Source organism: Rhizoctonia solani, chromosome 13 (genome assembly GCF_016906535.1).
Source record: "Rhizoctonia solani chromosome 13, complete sequence".
Lineage (NCBI taxonomy): Eukaryota > Fungi > Basidiomycota > Agaricomycetes > Cantharellales > Ceratobasidiaceae > Rhizoctonia > Rhizoctonia solani.
The window spans coordinates 177,865-195,664 of NC_057382.1; the positions used below are offsets into that span (position 1 = coordinate 177,865).

Here is a 17,800-nt window from a genome sequence, read left to right on the forward strand (position 1 = left end):
TTGGAAAAATTACAAAGCATGGGTGTGATTTTAACTCCCTCACGAGGGCTATAGACAATAATAGTAAACTTAATAATAAATGAATAGAAAGAAGATGACATAGAGTATCTACAGGGAACTCCCTAGATCCACCCGACGCAGTAGTGTACATATTGAACTTCATCAGCACGACCGACGCCAGCACTTCGAGCATATGTCTCAGTTTTGATTATGGCAAGGATCTCCTCGCTGCCGTGTTTGAGGCTCACATCCTCGGCTCGTGGGAATGCCATATCAACGCTATTTGCTTCGTCTGCGTGTGTGGGACGAAGTGGCATAATTAGATGAAAGTATGCGGTGGGGAGCTAGGCCTGTAGGATGGCTTGCGTAACAAACGCTCTACAACGCCTCTGACGAGAGCTATGTGAGAGATTTCATAGACAACATCTGCACCGAATATAATGTCAAAAGGTTGGTCGAAGGGTGGTTCAGCAGAGGCGCCTGACTCTTGAGAGAGTAAATTTAGGAAGCAAGTAAGCGCACATATTCAAGGAAAAACCGTGAATCTTACCTATAAAGCTTGTTTGCTTCCTATTGTCTCTCGACATAAAGTTAAGCTAGAATAAGGTCAGCTATAAGGCCTCAATGTCATTAAGGGAAGGGCTTGCCAGATCATCACTGTCTTCACTTCCAAGAGCAGGTTTCGAGTGGGATTTTCCGACTATGTCCACTTTCGGATCATAATCAATTGAATTGTTCCCTGGTAGTTTGCCGAATGAGGGGATCGAGGTACAATTTGCGCTAACTATCTGTGGCACATGCCCCGAAGACAAATCACATCTGAGGCCGTCGGCATGCTTGAATGGTTTGAATGGAGATATCTCACTGCCGACGGTATCGTGTACATCCAAGCTGTCAATTCTCAGGCACTCAGCCTTTTTGGGTGCTTCCAGGGACGTTGATCCTCGAACGTCACCAATTGAGGCAGACTGCTCAAAACCCAGAGCATGTGAGGAAGTCGGATGAGGATCTCCGTTGGGATTGAATGTGGCGTCCCTATTATCCGAGCAAAGGAGTGATCCTGTTTCGTCAAGGCACGGAGGAAGGATATTCGTCCTGGTAGAGTCTATCTTCGAAGTGCCCTGGGTCGTTAGGCCCAAAAGAGTTGGACAAAGGAGCTCGGATCTCGAGGCGTCTAAAAGAAGCGAGGGATTCGAGATTTGGGCAGGGAGAAACTCTTCGGTCTCGATCGTCTGGTCGAGTGCAGCTATGCGGTTATCAAAGTCTGTAGAAGAATCAAAAGAATCAAAACTGGCGCCATTTGGGATTAGGTCAAGACTTTGGGTAGGGAAATCCTCCTCGCTATTTGGCGAGTCTACCTCTGGTTTTTTCGATAGCTCGGAATTTTGATCGAGCCCGGACGCTCCGGCCGGCATCTCAAACTTGAGCCCGCGGGCAATCAATCGCGAAAAAACAGCTCGGGCCAAATTCGGAGGTGGGGAACGTGTTGTACGGGGTGTTTGAGGTGTTTGAGGTGAATGAGAAGTTGTTGGGGTAGATGTAGAAGATGCCACCGAAAACGAGGGTGTAAAAGGAGTCTGAATTGGAGGAAACACTGTTGCCTCAGGTGCTAAAGCTGTCTGGGTATCAGGTGATATAACCGAACGCAATGAGGCTGATTACAAATACAAAGTTAGCTCGAGAAAATCGTACTAATTAATTACGCACGCAAAGGCTTGTCATTAATGTCATTTCGCTCAACCCCACCCACTGGTGTGCCTATCGCAGGTGTGGGCACTGTACTTGGCGCGCGCGAGAGATCAGTGGTGGGTTTCCCGTTTAGGTATAGAGACCAATCCAAGGGCTGCACGTCGACCGTGGTTTGTGGTCGACATTAGAGATAGGGAAATTATTTTGTACGTTAGCACGAAGGTTTTCCAGAACCGCAGGATGGTAATCGGTTGCGACAATAGTGAAGTTCGAGCTATCAATGCTGGCCGTCGAGTGGGCACGTTCTACCAGCTTTCCAACCAGCAGAGAGAGTAACCCAGTTCCCGCTCCGAGTTCTAGTACCCTTGCTCCTTGTACATTTGAGGAAGAGCGGTGTCCATAAATGAGTCAGGCAACCCAAAAGCTATAGGGTCACGAGTAATACGTTCGGCCAGGATACACGCAGAACCCCAGGTTTGTAGACCAACAGCGTATGATCACCAGTTGAAATGGATTCGTCTTGGAGTGATATCGTTATAGGAGGTAAGTTCGATTCAGAGCCTTCGTTTTCCGAAATGAAATGGCCCTCAGACGAGGCCGATGAAGGGGCAAATTTGAACTCCCGGGAAATAGCACCAGATGCAGAGCTACCAGCACATGCTCCAAGCAGAGCCGCCGCCCGATCATAGGCCGTTGTTCGTGCAAGATAGGTATCATCCAGGAACTCGGTTTGAAATCTGCCAATTGACGAATCAGAATTTGCGGTTGGGGCCCCGCTGTTAAGATCGTCTTCGCCTTCGGTGTATAATCCGGACCATTCTTCGCCACGAGCGATGAAGCCAGTAAGCCAGCGGATGGCAATGAGCGTTCGAAATCATCAGCTTGGAGTCTAAAAAAACCCATTTGGGTCTGATGAGCTCCGAATCAAGACAAAAAAGTGACTCACGATTCCAGGTCCTCGTCGATGAGAGCAGTACCACGTACTTTGGGGAGGTATATGGTAACCAGGCGAGTGAGAATTTGATGTATTTGAGGAGCGTGACATTCGTCTAGTCGCTTTAAAGGTGGGAGAAAGCTGGTTGGCGCGTCCATCTGTGTCTAATTCTAAGTCTTGTCTATGTTTCTAGGTCTAAAGTCCACGGCAATCCAGTGAGAGAGGGAGCGGGCAGGAACTAGTCAGATAGGCGTAATGCATTTTTCTTGTTTCAGCCACGCGTAACGCTGACTAACCGAAGCTTATCCGGTTCTGATTATCGTGGCAGTGCTACAAACGTGCTAATTTACGAACGTTGTCCTGAAAATTTTAATGAAGTAAGATAGGGGGGCCGGACGAACTTATCTAACTCTGTTATGTGTCATTGTAGAATGTGCTACGACAGTTATGAGATCACAATCATGATTTCTGGACTGAAAGAGTGTGATAAAACTAATAAAGTCCCATTATAGCAATTATGAGCCCCACTCGATCAAATGGAGCACAGGAGGTGGCTGTGAGCTGACACATCGCTTCAAAACTTCTGTACCCGATCACTCTGTTTGGTCCTGTCACGCACAACCATCATGTCCAACTCCCTCACAGCAGCCCACCTGGAGGCTTTGCGGACAGCACCACCGCTCCTGATGCAGAGACAGCGGCTGAAAACTTGGCTAAACAGGTTAAACAAGAAGGTCTTCAACATTACTGTACGATCATTTACTATCGCATCCGTTCCATGAAATCTAATCAAATCTCGTTGGTGATATAGCGACGAGAAGGTGTTAGAGCAATTACACACGTTTGCTGCAAATAAAAAGTCTGGTTATGAACGAGAATCGGCAGCTGTTGGACTACACGCACTGGCGACACATCTCAAGGCTGGCGTCGGACCTCTCTTACTTGCGTCTCTGCCCGTATTACTCGACTTGTACTCGGATAAAGGAGACGTAGTGCGTCTTGCTGCAACATCGGCTGTTCGTGCTATTTTAGCCTTGTTTCCTCCGGAAGCAACGCGTGTAGTACTACGCGAGTTATTGGGCGTCGTCAATGGAGAGGGTGGTGGAAAATGGAAAACAAAGGGAGCTCTGGACACTATCAGGAGATGGGTCGAGGAGAAGAGCAAGAAGGCTGAGAGAGCGGAGTATATTGCTGCTGAGCTAGGAATTATCCTCCCAACTGTGGAAAATGCGATGCATGACACTAAGTCCGAGGTAAGCACCCTTTTCACGTCAGCACATAACATACGCTCAACTTGTAAAAGGTCTCGAATGCTGCCAAAAAATGCGCTACGGCACTTTGCGGGACAGTTCCGAACCCCGACCTCGAAAAGCACATTCCTGCTCTCGTACAGGCTATGGAATCACCGGCCAACGTGCCAGCTACAATCAAGGTATATTGCGGCTACATCTCACCTCGTTTTCTATCTAGTCTCATCCATTTATGTTTCAGGCTATGAGCAACACAACCTTCGTTGCTGAAGTTACCGCCCCGAGCTTGGCAGTTTTGGTCCCTCTCTTATCTCGTGCGCTAAACGACAGGTCGCCAGAGACCCTCAGGCGAGCCTCGATTGTAACGACCAACATTGTCAAGCTTGTTCGCGATCCCGCCGTTGCTGCTCAATACCTAGGCCCTCTGAGCGACGCAGTTCATAGGGTTGCGAGCGGGGCGTCCTTTCCAGAAGTGCGAGCTTTTGCCAAAGAGGCTGAGGGCGTACTGAAAGCTGCTGGAGGTGATGTGAAAACTAATGGCGCCAAAGAGAACAAAGTGTCCGATGGACTGGATGACGATGTTCTGGTAACGATTGTTGCAAAAATGCCAGAAGGCTATTTACGTAGACCAAAGTTTGAGTTGCCTGGTAAGTTCGATGTGAGATATGTGCGCTTTTCTACTTACTTAGCAATTGGATACAGGACAAAAGGTTCAACTCCACCCAGCCCAACGAAAGTGTCTATTATTTGCTGCTGAACTCGGGGCCGAGCTTGTTCGTGCTGGCAGGGTCCGTGCCTATGACGCCGAGCAGGCGGTGTGGGGTCGATGCGTGGGAGCTTACATTGCTGGTTGGATTAGAGTAGATCATGAGGTTAATGGTACCGGGAGTGACGCAAAAGCCGAAGGAAAAGGTGACGGATGGGAGATTGCCCAGGCAGTAAGGTCACATTACTGGGACTTGGAACGGGTGTGTGGCTATTCTTGTCAAACTTATTCCAATTCCACTGATGGTTTATTACTGGAAATTTCAATAATCGGCATCCTCCGGCGACTCCATTGGCACTTATGATTCACCTTCGATCACGACTTACGCCCACATAATTTCAATTGGGGAACCTTGCAGGCCAAAAATAACCAACCTCTTACGGATGATAGCGAGGAGTTATTGTGCGATAGTATGTACTGCACTTTACCTTGATCACTTATTGATGCTGATTAAGGTATTGTCTCTGCGTGATATCCTTTTTGTTCTTGATATCAGCCTTGTTCTCACTCGCATACGGGGCGCTCCTGCTTTTATCACATACGACTTTAAGGCTAGTGAGGGGACGAAGATATGGTATTTGCGCGGGTAATGGAAGCGGGAAGAGTACATTACTTCGGGCTCTGCGGGATGGCAAGGTGAGTCAAAATCTAAATAGCCTTCCATGGGAAATCCTTCTCGAGGGTAACATAACACTGTATTCCTGTGATCTTCGGTGGGCTTTTTGGAGGCGTATCCGCCCGGGCGGAAGAACCCGGACTAGATCGCCAATACCACTCATCGTCTTGGAGATGTGGTGCGAAGCTACTCGCGCCGATTGATCTACCTCGTTTTGAACATCAATTGTCCAGAGGACAAGCATGGGTTTCAATTGTGGCTCCGTTGTGTTGGTCTAGAGCTTGCCCTGTGGCCATTCCAATCAGCTGAGAAAGTCGTCCACGTTTGTCTCCATTGTAACTATTATTGGGGGGGGACTCCTCTAGACCAGCTCTTTTCTGGATCGGTATTACACGTGTTAATCATCACGCGACCCGATATACCATATCTCCCGTCTCACTGTCAAGGTCCTTCGTTTCGTCGTTTACGCGCCTAATCGTTTTTCAGCATTTTTTCAGCCTTGTATGTGTTGTTGATATTCGGCTAACATTGATCACATAGGTTGAAAATTTCCCGCCTCAATCCGAGGTACGAGCTGTCATGGTTGAACATGCTCTTCAAGGAGAAGATGCCAGTTTATCAATCTTGGATTTCATTGCAAGCGGTATGTACATGCCCCTTTCTGGCAATCAATCACTAATAGCATCTATTTGCAAATGGCGTATCGCAGACCCTCAGCTTGCCAATATTTCACGCGAGACGATCGCGGCTCAGTTACGTGAAGTTGGATTTGACGATGAACGCCAGTCCCATACCGTAGGCAGCTTATCCGGAGGATGGAAAATGAAGCTAGAACTTGCGCGTGCCATGTTATACAAGGCCGATTTGCTGATGCTTGATGAGCCCACAAACCATGTGAGTTATCACTATCATTTATTCGCGTTACCGCCGGTCTTTGGCCATATTCCGATCGTACGGCGGAACAAGTGGATCCAGGGGTGTTTTGCGAAGATTCCCATCGATCGGTGGGGCCCTCGGGTGGATGTTCAGGAATGGATGGTTGCGAAAATCAAGTAACCTATCCATCGAACCTAACGGCTAAACCCATGTCAGAGCCCATACCAGCACACATGAGGCAACAGACTGGTGATTTCGTCATTGAAGTATACTCATAGCATTACACGGACTATACCTGTCTAGCTTTGAGGTAGATAGAAGACGTAAACATGAATTGGACTCATGACCCTCGTGCCTCGATGAAACTGTATGCTCTCGCGCTTACACGAGTTTCTTGTAGCTAGATCGGGCATCTGTTAAATGGTTGGAAGACTATTTGATCGCACACGACAAAGTGACGGTGCTCACCGTCAGCCACGATTCAGGGTAAGCACACTCACATTATCTCATTCCGTCGTCTTCATACCAGACACTTAGATTTCTCGACAACATAACAACCGATATTATTCACTATGAGTCCAAGAAGGTGAGTTGTTTGAATAACCAATCCAAAGCTTGGATCGCTAAAGAATCACGCCAGCTCGTGTACTATCCTGGGAACCTATCCAAGTTTGTCGAAAAGGTCCCAGAGGCTAAATCATACTATACTCTTGCAGCTACTTCGGTCAAATTTTCTTTCCCCCCTCCTGGCTCATTGATGGGCGTTCGTAGTAACACTCGGGCCATTCTGAAACTTGCCAACTGTACGTTCACCTATCCTGGCCGGAAGGAGCCGAGTCTCCACAGCGTCAGCTGTGCCTTGTCCTTGTCTAGGTAAATTAAGCTCATCTTTCTTGATTTCTTGGCTACTGACAGCTACTGTTGTTACCGGTAGTCGAGTTGGAATCATAGGACCCAACGGGGCAGGAAAATCGACTTTGATCAAACTTTTGACTGTGAGCTAAATCTAAAGCGGCAAGAGATAAGCGAAAAGACTAATCATTTCAAAATCACAAAGGGGGAAACTTCGCCGCAAGAAGGAACGGTTTACAAACACCCCGCGTTGCGTGTGGGCTATGTATCGCAACACGCGACACATCATATTGAGAGGCATCTGGAAAAAACCGCTGTTCAATATATGTGGGATACTTTATTCTTGTTTTTACTCTTTATACTCACCTCGGAAACCAACGAAATTCCAGTCAGTGGCGTTTTCAGGATGGGCACGACCGTGAGTTATCCAGCTGGCGGTTTGATTTAGTGACTCAATCTTCGAATCGCGATAGGTGAATTACTTGAAAAGTCAACACGTGTACTCACCGAGGAAGAAAAGGAATTGCTTGAGAAAGATTTCATCGGGCGCAACGGAGAGAAACGAAAACTGGAGGTGCGTATATCATTCCGAATGTTGATGTTGAATCTAATCTCCTTTCTGTTTTAGTTGATAATGGGTCGCCAAAAGCTAAAAAAATCTTTCCAATACGAGGTGAAATGGCGAAATCTCGACCATAAGTTCAACACATGGATCCCTCGTGAAGAATTGTTGGAGAAGGGGTTTACTAAGCTTGTTCAGCAATTTGATGACCTGGAAGCTTCGCGTGAAGGTGCTGGCACTCGTGATACTTCTGCCAGCCTTGTGAGAAAACATCTTGAAGATGTTGGTCTAGATGGGGATATTGCCCAATATAATGAAATGAGTGGGCTTAGTGGTGGACAAAAGGTCAAGGTGGTGATTGCATCGGCACTCTGGAACAACCCACAGGTATGATTATTTCTGAGATATAGTCCGTTACATAATTATTGACACCCTCCCTAGATTATGATATTGGATGGCAAGTGCTGCGCTCACAGAATCAGATCGAAACTCACTCTTATATCCTATTATAGAACCTACAAATTTCTTGGACCGGGAGGCGCTAGGTAAGCATATACGTGTTCTTGGAGCCCTAATTTGCTCTAACCTGGGCCCTTGTAGGTGGTCTCGCCGTCGCTATCCGTGATTGGGGTGGCGCCGTAGCAATTATTTCCCACAATGAGGAATTCGTGGGCGCGCTGTGTGGGTGGAATAGCTTCGTCGTATGCACTCAGAACCTCACCCAAGCTCAAATTCAGGTCCTGAGATATGGAATGTCGCGGCAGGACGGATGACCCATCAAGGAAAATCAGCAGTTGTGGAAGACGCTTTTGCAGACGGCAAATTCAAAGCAACCCCGAAGGGTTCGCCAGCCGCTTCTGCTCGGGCCAGCAAGGCCCCAACCCCCGCCGTGTCTGCCTCCGCTACCCCGGCAGGCAGTGGGAATGAAGGAGCAGCCCCCGCAGTTCCCAAGTCAAAGAAGAAAAAGTTGACGAGAAATCAGCTCAAGGCTCAGGAAGAGAGGAGACGTATTCGCAAACTTAACTGGCTGACCTTTGGAGGCCCAAAACCGGAGGATACTGATAGCGATTGATTATAGGATCGTCTAGACTCATAGATTTTACACGTATTTATAACTAGATTTTCATTTTCAGTTCAGAACGTAGACCTCAATCCAGCGTATATACAGTTGGAATCGAATGAATTGAAACCAAATCAACTGATAGTTTGAAGGTAAAGATAAATCAATCATCTTCCGGCCCGTGCAAATAGTCGGTCTGCTCCTCGTTGTATATTCCTTCAAGTTCGAGCCTGAGGATGCCTCATGCTCGAGTTGACTTTGTCTTGAAGCCTGTCGGCGATTCTGAAACCTGGATGTTTGGTAGTTTTTTCAGCAACGTCAGCGTCGAGGGGGGTTGGCTTACCAAATCTGCACCTGGCGAGGAGTCATGTTTATGCGCCGGGCAATATCAGCTCTCTCCTCGGTGGTCGGAAACATAGTCCGAGAATATGTATCATTTAAGAGTTTAAGCTGTGCTGCGTTGGCACGACGACGTTTTGGCTTTGTTTCTGACAACTCCTCTGGACTGTGCGATACCCTCGTCGTATCATAATAGCCAGCGGGTGGAGTGTGAGATGCTAAATCAGCTCTGGGAATACGAGAGGATGGAACCACATATTGTTGGGTTTCAGTGGAGCGAACTGCGGCCTCCGGATTGTGGGCGCCCTGTTGGCATTGTTGCTGTGAGGAATATGGTGTGTGTGAAGGCGAGTGGGAACGGCGATGATTGCCGGGGCCGGAAAGAGCGGCGGAACTCCTTCCTGACTGAAGTACTGTAGTGGTATAGGGGCCGAAAGATTGCGCGGAAGGGTGTCTGGAGGCCGCCGATGGTCTGTGGTGCTCGTAGTCCCGGTTCATAGGTGAAGCTGAACCTCTCAATATAGTTGAAGTCGTGTCACTACGGGATCCTGGAGGTGGCTGGAAGCTATGCGCATGATCATATCCTGATTCAGAATGTCTCCTTTCTTGAGCGTTTGGATCCCATGTTAAGACCTGGTGCTGGCGGTCCCGCAGTGGTTGAAAGGTCGTGGGCGGTGAGGAAAGAAAGGGGGCGTGGTGGGCTGTTAAGAATATGCATGAGTTCTATTCATGAACCCGGAAATTAAAGACAGATTTAATTTCCCACAGTCTTGGGTATAAAATCCCCGGCAGTCTGCGAAGCCCCTTCTCTCCACGGAACTCGTTCGAAGTCACCTCCTTCCTCTTTTCGAAAGTATGCATCGGCTAGCATCTGATGTTGCGCTGCGTGGTGGTCTGAACGAGGTGCGCCTTGTGGGGATTCGCGCCTCACTGAATGCCATTGTTGAGGATGCGTGCTACCCGTCACTGATGAATTTGTTCTACCCCTCGGATCACGATACGATAACTCGTTTCCGCGCTCGACCGGATATACCTGGACACCACGTTGAGTGCTGTCTTGAACAGGCACCTGTATGCTGCGCTTGTAGTGGTCTGATGGTTGTTGACTCATGAGAACTGGAACGTGACAGTGGAAGCGAACGCGAGAGTTCTTGATGTAGTTCTCAGTAGGTGTTAAATCAGAGATGCTGAGTGGTGAGTCGCATCTGGGTCTCGCCTTGCCGGCTTAAAATCATGCCAAAGGGACGATATAATAACGATCAAACCGGCTGCCCGGTGCTAGCTACGCTTGAATCGACCTTGAAAAGCAAGTATTGGCTTTGCGAGACCACAGCCTCGAAATCGTATGTTGTCTCAGTATGCCACGCTGCTATTCTAGGGTGGCGGGGGAATTTGTATAATGTATACTACCGGCAATCAGTACGAAACCGCGAGTTCATCCGCCCAAATTAGTCCATGGATTTGTGAGGTAGATCTTTACACAAGAGCTTAGAGTTGCAAGGGTCCTTCCGAAGCCTTCTTGTTGCAAAATCTAACCGGGGTCTTTCAAGGTCGACCAAACAAATCCTAACTTCCTAAATCACTGACATATAAGCACTAATCGACTCTCAAAAATTTGTCGCCTTACGAAATGAAGGATGCAGTACGTCAGTGATCGAAGAGTGACAGCCATTTGGGGCGATCAGTTGTGTGCCTTTGAATAAGTTGCTATACGGCTGCAGTGATCAAAATTACTATAATTGGTGGCGGGGTCCAGGCATCGGTATGTTCCATCATTACCTATATTGGCATCTCATGTGTTCTGACTCGGGCAATTAATGCTTCCCTGAACCCTGTGTTGTTTAATTAGTAGAGGTAATGTTGGGCTTATTCTTGCCCGGGCGCTATCTACGTGTGCTAGATTATGCGGCGTCTGAGTCGAGGATGTATGCGACTGAAATGACAGCAACTATGCACGTGCGGCAACGTGATATACATGCCGTAATCAATTCAGTTCTATTCTATAATACCCTTGGCAGGGTGAGCAACATGTCCTACTTTCAAGTCATCGGAGATTCGATTTGGAAATGTTGACTACAATCAGCTGACAGGTTATTCAACCTCAGAACTAAGTGCTTTTCAGATCAAACTATGCACAAACAGTTGCCCATTCCGAGTGTAAGTATTGAATACTATGGAAATGGCTGATAGCCATGTGAACTAAACAACGTGCATGGGAAAACAGTTGTGAGATAAAGTTTGGGAGGATACGTTGAAGTCGAGGGAGAAAATCGTACATCAGGATAATTCCTCACAACGGCTTCCAGTGGATCCATAACTGTTCTTTTGCAAAGATTTCGAATGCCGAACGCTTATCTATCTTAAGAACGGGACCTAACAATTCCTTGCTGCGATACAATATTTAATATTGACTCGTATCCTGATGTTCAACGAGCGCCGAAGCAGTTTCAAACTTATTGCAGTAATAACCAATTACCTCCGGTGATGGAAGCCCGCTGCCCACTGACCCCGTAAATTACATTTAGCGAACTGCCCCTGATTCGCAAGTGAACTGACTTCTGAACTACCTCACTTGGCCCATTTGGTTGTGTTCTGGTGCCATTTTCCGAGTAATTAGAATTCGGTTGAGTTTATACTAGCAAATCTTTCCGTAACTTTATCGCTCCACTGATAGAATACAGTAATCAAAAGCTAAATGTGGGGCTGTATCGGATTGAAGTTGATCTGGTGCATACATACGTTGTAGAGCGGACACTACAATAATCGATGAGCGAGTGCTGTAGTGTAAGTGATACATTAGTGAGCTTCCGTGGTGTATCGTTTTATTTGTGAAAGATGAGTGCTTTGAAGGATGACTTCTGGTGAAAAAAACCTGACCCTAATACTGTAGTCACTTTTATGACTTGCAGACCCCCTACAAGTTATGTATCGCTTCAAATTATCACAAATATTGTTTATACTACCAAGCCTAGTGTTATGGCCTAATTTCTGACAGTAGCACACACCTCGAACGTGATTTCGGCCCATTCTTTATAACCCCATGTGGGACTTGAACTCCCTTTGCCATGAGCTCTATGTAACGGACCGGTAACGCTTCTCTCATTAGCTCTATATTAGCCTAATTTTGTCACATGTACCAACCGTTACCTAGACCCAAGCCACCCCGTTAAAAGAGCCGAATGCTCATGTACAGTACCCGAATATTTAATTTATCTTTTCTAGTCTCAACGAATACAAGTGACTTAAGGCTTGTCTATTTACGAGACACACCGTGGCACGATAGGTTCTAATATACATCGTATATCGAGAGACTAACACTCTACCACGAGTTTGAACACCCTGAGTAACTGTATCTTGTCGCTGCGATCCGTAGAATAACATCTACTCACTTTAAATAAACCAGTAGACTTGTCTACTTAAGGGCGTAATGCCATACATCATTGTGACCCATTATTAACATATCTAAATTTACGGTTATGAGTGCCAAGAGATCTAGGCACACAACACGTGACTATTGAGTGGGGAAACTGCGGTTCGCGCGTTTCCTGAGAAGCGTTTGCCACGCGACCGGCCTCCGGCATGACCAAAGGAACCCAATGTCATTCAGACACCATATTGCCTTTGGGGTATTTATATGGTGAGGTTGACTCCGTCCTTTAACTACCTTCACCTCAATTCACTTGCCATGCCTAGCGAAAAGGTTGATGAGAGCGGTACGTCGGGCCCTTATAATGCGTCTGTAGGCTCGCACACGCTGGATGAGGGGAAAGCCAATACCCATCTAGTCGGGGGGAGTGTTTCTTCGCAAGACCAGGTTGGTCAGGTGGAGCAGGGCACGCAAAAGGATGGGCAAGACAGTTGGGACGAAGACCCTCGCAATCCTCGGTTATGGCCGGGGTATCGGAAGTGGGGAGCGGCCGCAATTGTTAGCATATATACACTAGTATCGTGAGTGTGGACGTAACACGGGGTTATGGATACAAGCTCACTTTAATCACTTTGGCCTTCAGTCCGTTAGCGTCCTCGTGAGTCTTGTTATTATATCGCCTACAGTAACGCATACCGATACCTTATCTGCACTCCCGGGTAGAATGATAGCGCCTGGTCTCCCAGAGATAGCTCACGCATTCGGTATTACAAACTCAACAGTAGCAGCTCTCACTCTGAGTATATTCATCCTCGCATACGTACGTGCCTCGCTAAATATCTATGAATCAAAATCTAAAACAACAATCATAACTTACATTAGGCTATTGGTCCTCTTTTTGTTACACCGCTTTCGGAAGGTAGTCTATTTCTCTCCATTTTAGTCAAGCTGATCCCAATACCTTCTGTAGTTTACGGTCGTAGTTGGCCACTGCATCTTTCCAACATCTTCTTTTTGGTATTTAACCTGGCCTGCGCCTGGGCTCCCGATACCGCCTCACTTATTGTTTTCCGTTTCTTTGGTAAGCGTAAATAACCAGAAACAAAAATATCACGTATTAAAGCCATACCAAAGCTGGAATAGGAGGATCTGCGCCTCTCACAATCGGCGCAGGTTCCATAGCGGATCTATTTCACGAACGAGACCGGGCGGTTGCCATGTCGCTCTTTTCTCTAGGTCCCCTTATGGGTCCAATTATTGGTCCGGTGAGCCTCCAAGATATCCATTGTATTATAACCTAAATGCTTAATTGATTTTAGATTGCAGGGGGATTTATCACCCAGAATGTTGGATATCCGTGGGTATTCAAAATCATCTCAATTGTAGCCGGTATCGCGACCATTTTTGGGATTCCTTTACTGCAAGAGACATACGCGCCTGTCTTGAAGTAAGCATAAGTCCGTGTGATAAGTAAATATTGAAGCTAATAATAGAGCAGGCGGCGGTATGGATATCAAGATTCGGGCCCAAGTGGCTCCTTAGGCGAGGTTCTCTCAGAGAACCTTCGTCGGCCACTGCGGTTATTGATGAGAAGCATGATCTGCTTCTCACTGAGTCTATACATGGCTATGTAAGCAGATTTGCTCGGACTACTAATCAAGGATGTACTAATCTACTTATAGAATTTATGGTGTGTTAATCCTGCTATCACAAAGTTCATTTAACGAATGAAACTCTGGTAATATAGGACTTCTTTATCTGTAAGCAAGCCTAATCAAACTAGAGCACAATATTGACTTTCGCCGACTGCAGTATGTTTGTCACCTTTCCGACGCTGTTTGCTAGCGTCTACGGCTGGGGCCCGGGAATTGCTGGGCTAGTGAGTTATGCAAATTGATAACTATGTCATTTTTAACGTATTCTAATTTCAAGGCATACCTTGGGCTTGGCATCGGGTTTATGTTCGCGGCAGTGATAGGCTCACGGTTAATGAATACCCTGTACCTGAAAGTATGTACCTTGATTGCAGACTTATCAACAACCTTTGATAGGCTTCGCACTAGCTTTCTGAAAGAAACGGGGGTCAAGGTAAACCAGAGTACCGTATACCACCGATGCTTTTTGGAACTGTACTCATAGTTATTGGGTTGTTGTGAGTATGATACGTGTAGCATTGTCTGTATTGTCTCACGTATCTCTCGATTAACTCCCTTAGTTGGTATGGATGGACGGCCCACGTCAAGGCTCACTACATATTGCCCATTATCGGGTCGGGAATCTTTGGCGCTGGAATGATGTTCTGTTTGTGAGTATCAAAACAACTTATTAAGCGTCTGAATCGGCCAATCTTGACTAAATATATTATAGCATGCCGATTCAATTATATCTGGTCGATTCCTTCACATATGCTGCCAGTGCCATTGCGGCTGCAACGTTTCTCCGTTCCTTATTTGGTTTTGCATTTCCACTTTTTGGTCAAAGACTATTTGATGCGATGGGAATTGGAGGAGGCCACTCGTTTTTGGCAGGGATTGCGATCGTGGTTGGGGTACCATTCCCAATTTGGATCTACTTCAAGGGAGAACAAATGAGAGCACGCAATCCTCTCAATCGATAGACACCCTCCAGTATTTCGTTTGATTTATTTGCTCGTTTGGAAACAATACATACCCAATTCTTTTAGTAAATGGGTGTGATTGGGTTAATGGTATGCAATCATGACATTGAGCCAAGTTGAGAACTGGTTTGCTACTGCCAGTGCTAACTACATTAATATTGTGTTTTGGAACAACATTGAGGTTTGAACCTTTCATATAATAAGTTTGTACCAGGTCGTATTTCATCTGAATGTTGGATTTGTATTTCTATATCGGTCGACAAACTTGTATTAATGTCATTGTACTTCGTATAACTGACATTAGAAACGTGATTTAGCATAAGATAGAGACATTGTTAAGCCGTGTGTCTCTACTTACTCCCTTGGTACGAGTTGGTGGCCATAGGGCGTGTTGTAAAGCCAAAGAAAGGATGGAGGGTATAGCTAACTTATGTCAGCAAGGGATTGGAGGAAATGACACGTGATTCTTGGTCTTGCAACAATGACCTCATCATCTGCAGGATACTCAAGGCTCGCGACCGACGCGAATGCGGACGCGATTCCATTGTCTGCTAGAACCTCTCCAGACGTGAGGGAAGCCAATGAATCAAATCAATCTCGCAGGAACTCAAGATCGTATGTGCGTACTGTCTTATATATTGTTGGGATCCTTGCCGTAGCCATGACTTCTTTTCGATTTGGTCAACTTTCGGTCGTCCTTCCTCCTCACGAAGCGCCGGGCGGCAGACCGTCTGTGTCAGGTCCCGCAACCGACCATAACACAACCAAGCCCGAGATGGCCAATAAACTCAGTGTCGGATAGTAAGTGTTACGCTCGATTAAGCTAATATATCGTGTCTTACAATACTTACATAGCTTTGTGAATTGGGGAATTTACGGCCGAAAATTCCCTCCTTCTGCAATTCAAGCTGACACACTTACCCACATCCTTTACGCTTTCGCCAATACCTCACCTGATGGGTCCGTTATTCTCTCCGACAAATGGGCCGATACCGATATCCACTATTCCGGCGATTCGTGGAATGAAGATCAATCGTCCAATCTCTATGGATGCTTCAAACAATTATATCTCCTCAAAAAGAGAAATCGGCACCTCAAAGTACTTTTGAGTATTGGAGGGTGGACATACTCTCCGGCCCTGCACCCGATTGTCGTGGATCCTCATAAGCGCTCCAAGTTCGTGGAGACTGCAGTAACACTGCTGGAAGATCTCGGATTGGATGGGCTCGACGTAGACTACGAGTTTCCCCAGAACGATGAGCAAGTAAGGTACCATATCATTGGTCTGCACGCCTTAAAGAATAACACTGGCAGGCCCGAGGTTATGTCTCTTTACTACGCGAACTTCGCCTGGGACTAGATGCCCATGCACAGAAGAAGGGGACGGATTACCATTTCGCCCTGACGGTACGTTGCCTTACGTACAGCTATTGATGGCACCTATAATCCGTTTTCTTAGATTGCTGCTCCTTGTGGTCCTTCTCATTACGAGGTATGTCCTGAAGGGCGAATCATATATCCGTACTAACATAGAATCCGGCCTCTGCTTAGAAATTGCACGCGCGAGAAATGGACAGCTACTTGACTTTTTGGAACCTAATGTCATACGGTACGTAAGGATTAGCATATGGCTCATCATAGTTTGCCTATCTATATTATGAATCGTTTGTTTCGTCCCAAGGACCAATAGCTGGGGCAGATTTCATAGCATTACTTGCTAGCTCCGGAGGAGCCAACAAGTTTCATATATCTATATTGCATATTAATTTCACGCTATTCCATTTCATCTAAATATAAACCTGCCCTTAGATTATGCCGGTTCTTGGGATTCAGTATCTGGTCACCAATCCAATCTATTTGGGGGACCAGGAGAAGCTAGCACAGATCGGGCAGTGAAATGGTACCTATCACAAGGCATCAGGCGAGAGAAACTTGTTATTGGTACAAGCGATGACTGTACCTTCATGTATCGAACCTGGCTGACCATTGATAACTATTAGGAATTCCGCTATATGGACGTTCATTCATGAATACCGATGGACCAGGGAAATCCTATAATGGAGTAGGGCCAGGTTCATGGGAAGCCGGTGTGTCTTATTTATATCCGTCTTGTGCATCTTGAAATAAAATCTCTAACAAAATCCCTCATTAGGATCCTATGACTACCGGGTGCTACCCCTTCCGGGCACAATAACCCATATAGACTCACACCGAATGGCAAGCTGGTCATACGATCCTCGTAAAAAAGAAATGATCACCTATGATAACGAGGAAATCGGAGTCACCAAAGGCCAGTGGATCAGAAACGAAGGCCTAGCGTAAGCAACTTCCTATATTTTAAGTTTTCTATATGGATAAATTGAAGCGGACTGGGATAAAGTGGTGCCATGTATTGGGAACTTTCGGGTGACAAGTGTCCCTCTAACCCGAATCGTCCAGAAATGGAGAAAGGTCCTGGCAAGGATGCGAGTCCAGGAGCTTCGTTAGTCCAGGTAGGTCTTCTCTCATTGCTTGCTGACCAGCCATTGATGGTATTCTGGGGCTTGCATGTAGGTAGTCGCGGATGCTATGGGTGGTATATTTAGAGGTACAGGTGAAGAGTATGGTGGATGGAATTGGTTGAGGTATGAAGGAAGTCGTTACGAGAACATGAGGAATGGGATGAATTAAAACAAGAGCCAGTCACAATGTCGCATCCCAATTTCCTACTGGGCTCATGTATGCGCTCAAAGAGAATATTTATGCCGCAAATTCAATATGACGGTGTTTTCTTTCTTAGATAATTTTCGCCCAAATGACAAAAAGCTATCATCATGTGTGCACGTTTGTTCCAAATTTTTGATAGAATCGTACGATGGACACACTAACCTGA

General features: G+C 46.5%; 5 protein-coding genes across 5 annotated transcripts; 3 read left to right on the forward strand and 2 right to left on the reverse strand.

Annotated features, from left to right (window-relative positions):
* Window positions 1-611: 611 nt before the first annotated feature.
* On the reverse strand, window positions 612-2,781 carry RhiXN_06918 (methyltransferase domain protein; the record flags this gene model as incomplete). The annotated part of the gene is made up of 6 exons (XM_043326734.1): window positions 612-1,654; window positions 1,708-1,843; window positions 1,900-2,060; window positions 2,191-2,478; window positions 2,505-2,578; window positions 2,636-2,781. 6 exons carry the CDS (start codon window positions 2,779-2,781, stop codon window positions 612-614), a joined length of 1,848 nt encoding a protein of 615 aa, XP_043185206.1.
* Window positions 2,782-3,249: 468 nt separating this feature from the next.
* Window positions 3,250-8,617, forward strand: RhiXN_06919 (ABC transporter; the record flags this gene model as incomplete). The annotated part of the gene is made up of 20 exons (XM_043326735.1): window positions 3,250-3,372; window positions 3,442-3,876; window positions 3,927-4,055; window positions 4,115-4,520; window positions 4,576-4,841; window positions 5,095-5,225; window positions 5,442-5,577; window positions 5,796-5,898; window positions 5,965-6,149; window positions 6,532-6,617; window positions 6,669-6,717; window positions 6,772-6,934; window positions 7,047-7,126; window positions 7,189-7,310; window positions 7,373-7,401; window positions 7,457-7,557; window positions 7,612-7,867; window positions 8,058-8,090; window positions 8,146-8,226; window positions 8,283-8,617. 20 exons carry the CDS (start codon window positions 3,250-3,252, stop codon window positions 8,615-8,617), a joined length of 3,249 nt encoding a protein of 1,082 aa, XP_043185207.1.
* A 327-nt stretch (window positions 8,618-8,944) lies between these two features.
* Window positions 8,945-10,055, reverse strand: RhiXN_06920 (homeobox domain protein; the record flags this gene model as incomplete). Its single annotated transcript, XM_043326736.1, has 2 exons — window positions 8,945-9,667; window positions 9,711-10,055. The coding sequence occupies 2 exons, from the start codon at window positions 10,053-10,055 to the stop codon at window positions 8,945-8,947; spliced, it is 1,068 nt and encodes a 355-aa protein (XP_043185208.1).
* Window positions 10,056-12,629: 2,574 nt separating this feature from the next.
* On the forward strand, window positions 12,630-14,928 carry RhiXN_06921 (major facilitator superfamily transporter; the record flags this gene model as incomplete). Its single annotated transcript, XM_043326737.1, has 15 exons — window positions 12,630-12,892; window positions 12,955-12,969; window positions 13,035-13,131; window positions 13,194-13,230; window positions 13,282-13,392; window positions 13,446-13,576; window positions 13,631-13,758; window positions 13,810-13,941; window positions 13,994-14,001; window positions 14,059-14,071; window positions 14,124-14,190; window positions 14,244-14,321; window positions 14,375-14,463; window positions 14,527-14,616; window positions 14,679-14,928. 15 exons carry the CDS (start codon window positions 12,630-12,632, stop codon window positions 14,926-14,928), a joined length of 1,509 nt encoding a protein of 502 aa, XP_043185209.1.
* A 481-nt stretch (window positions 14,929-15,409) lies between these two features.
* Window positions 15,410-17,598, forward strand: RhiXN_06922 (chitinase; the record flags this gene model as incomplete). The annotated part of the gene is made up of 10 exons (XM_043326738.1): window positions 15,410-15,729; window positions 15,784-16,192; window positions 16,243-16,335; window positions 16,388-16,420; window positions 16,480-16,537; window positions 16,738-16,869; window positions 16,929-17,015; window positions 17,081-17,246; window positions 17,309-17,420; window positions 17,482-17,598. The coding sequence occupies 10 exons, from the start codon at window positions 15,410-15,412 to the stop codon at window positions 17,596-17,598; spliced, it is 1,527 nt and encodes a 508-aa protein (XP_043185210.1).
* Between the last annotated feature and the right edge of the window lie 202 nt (window positions 17,599-17,800).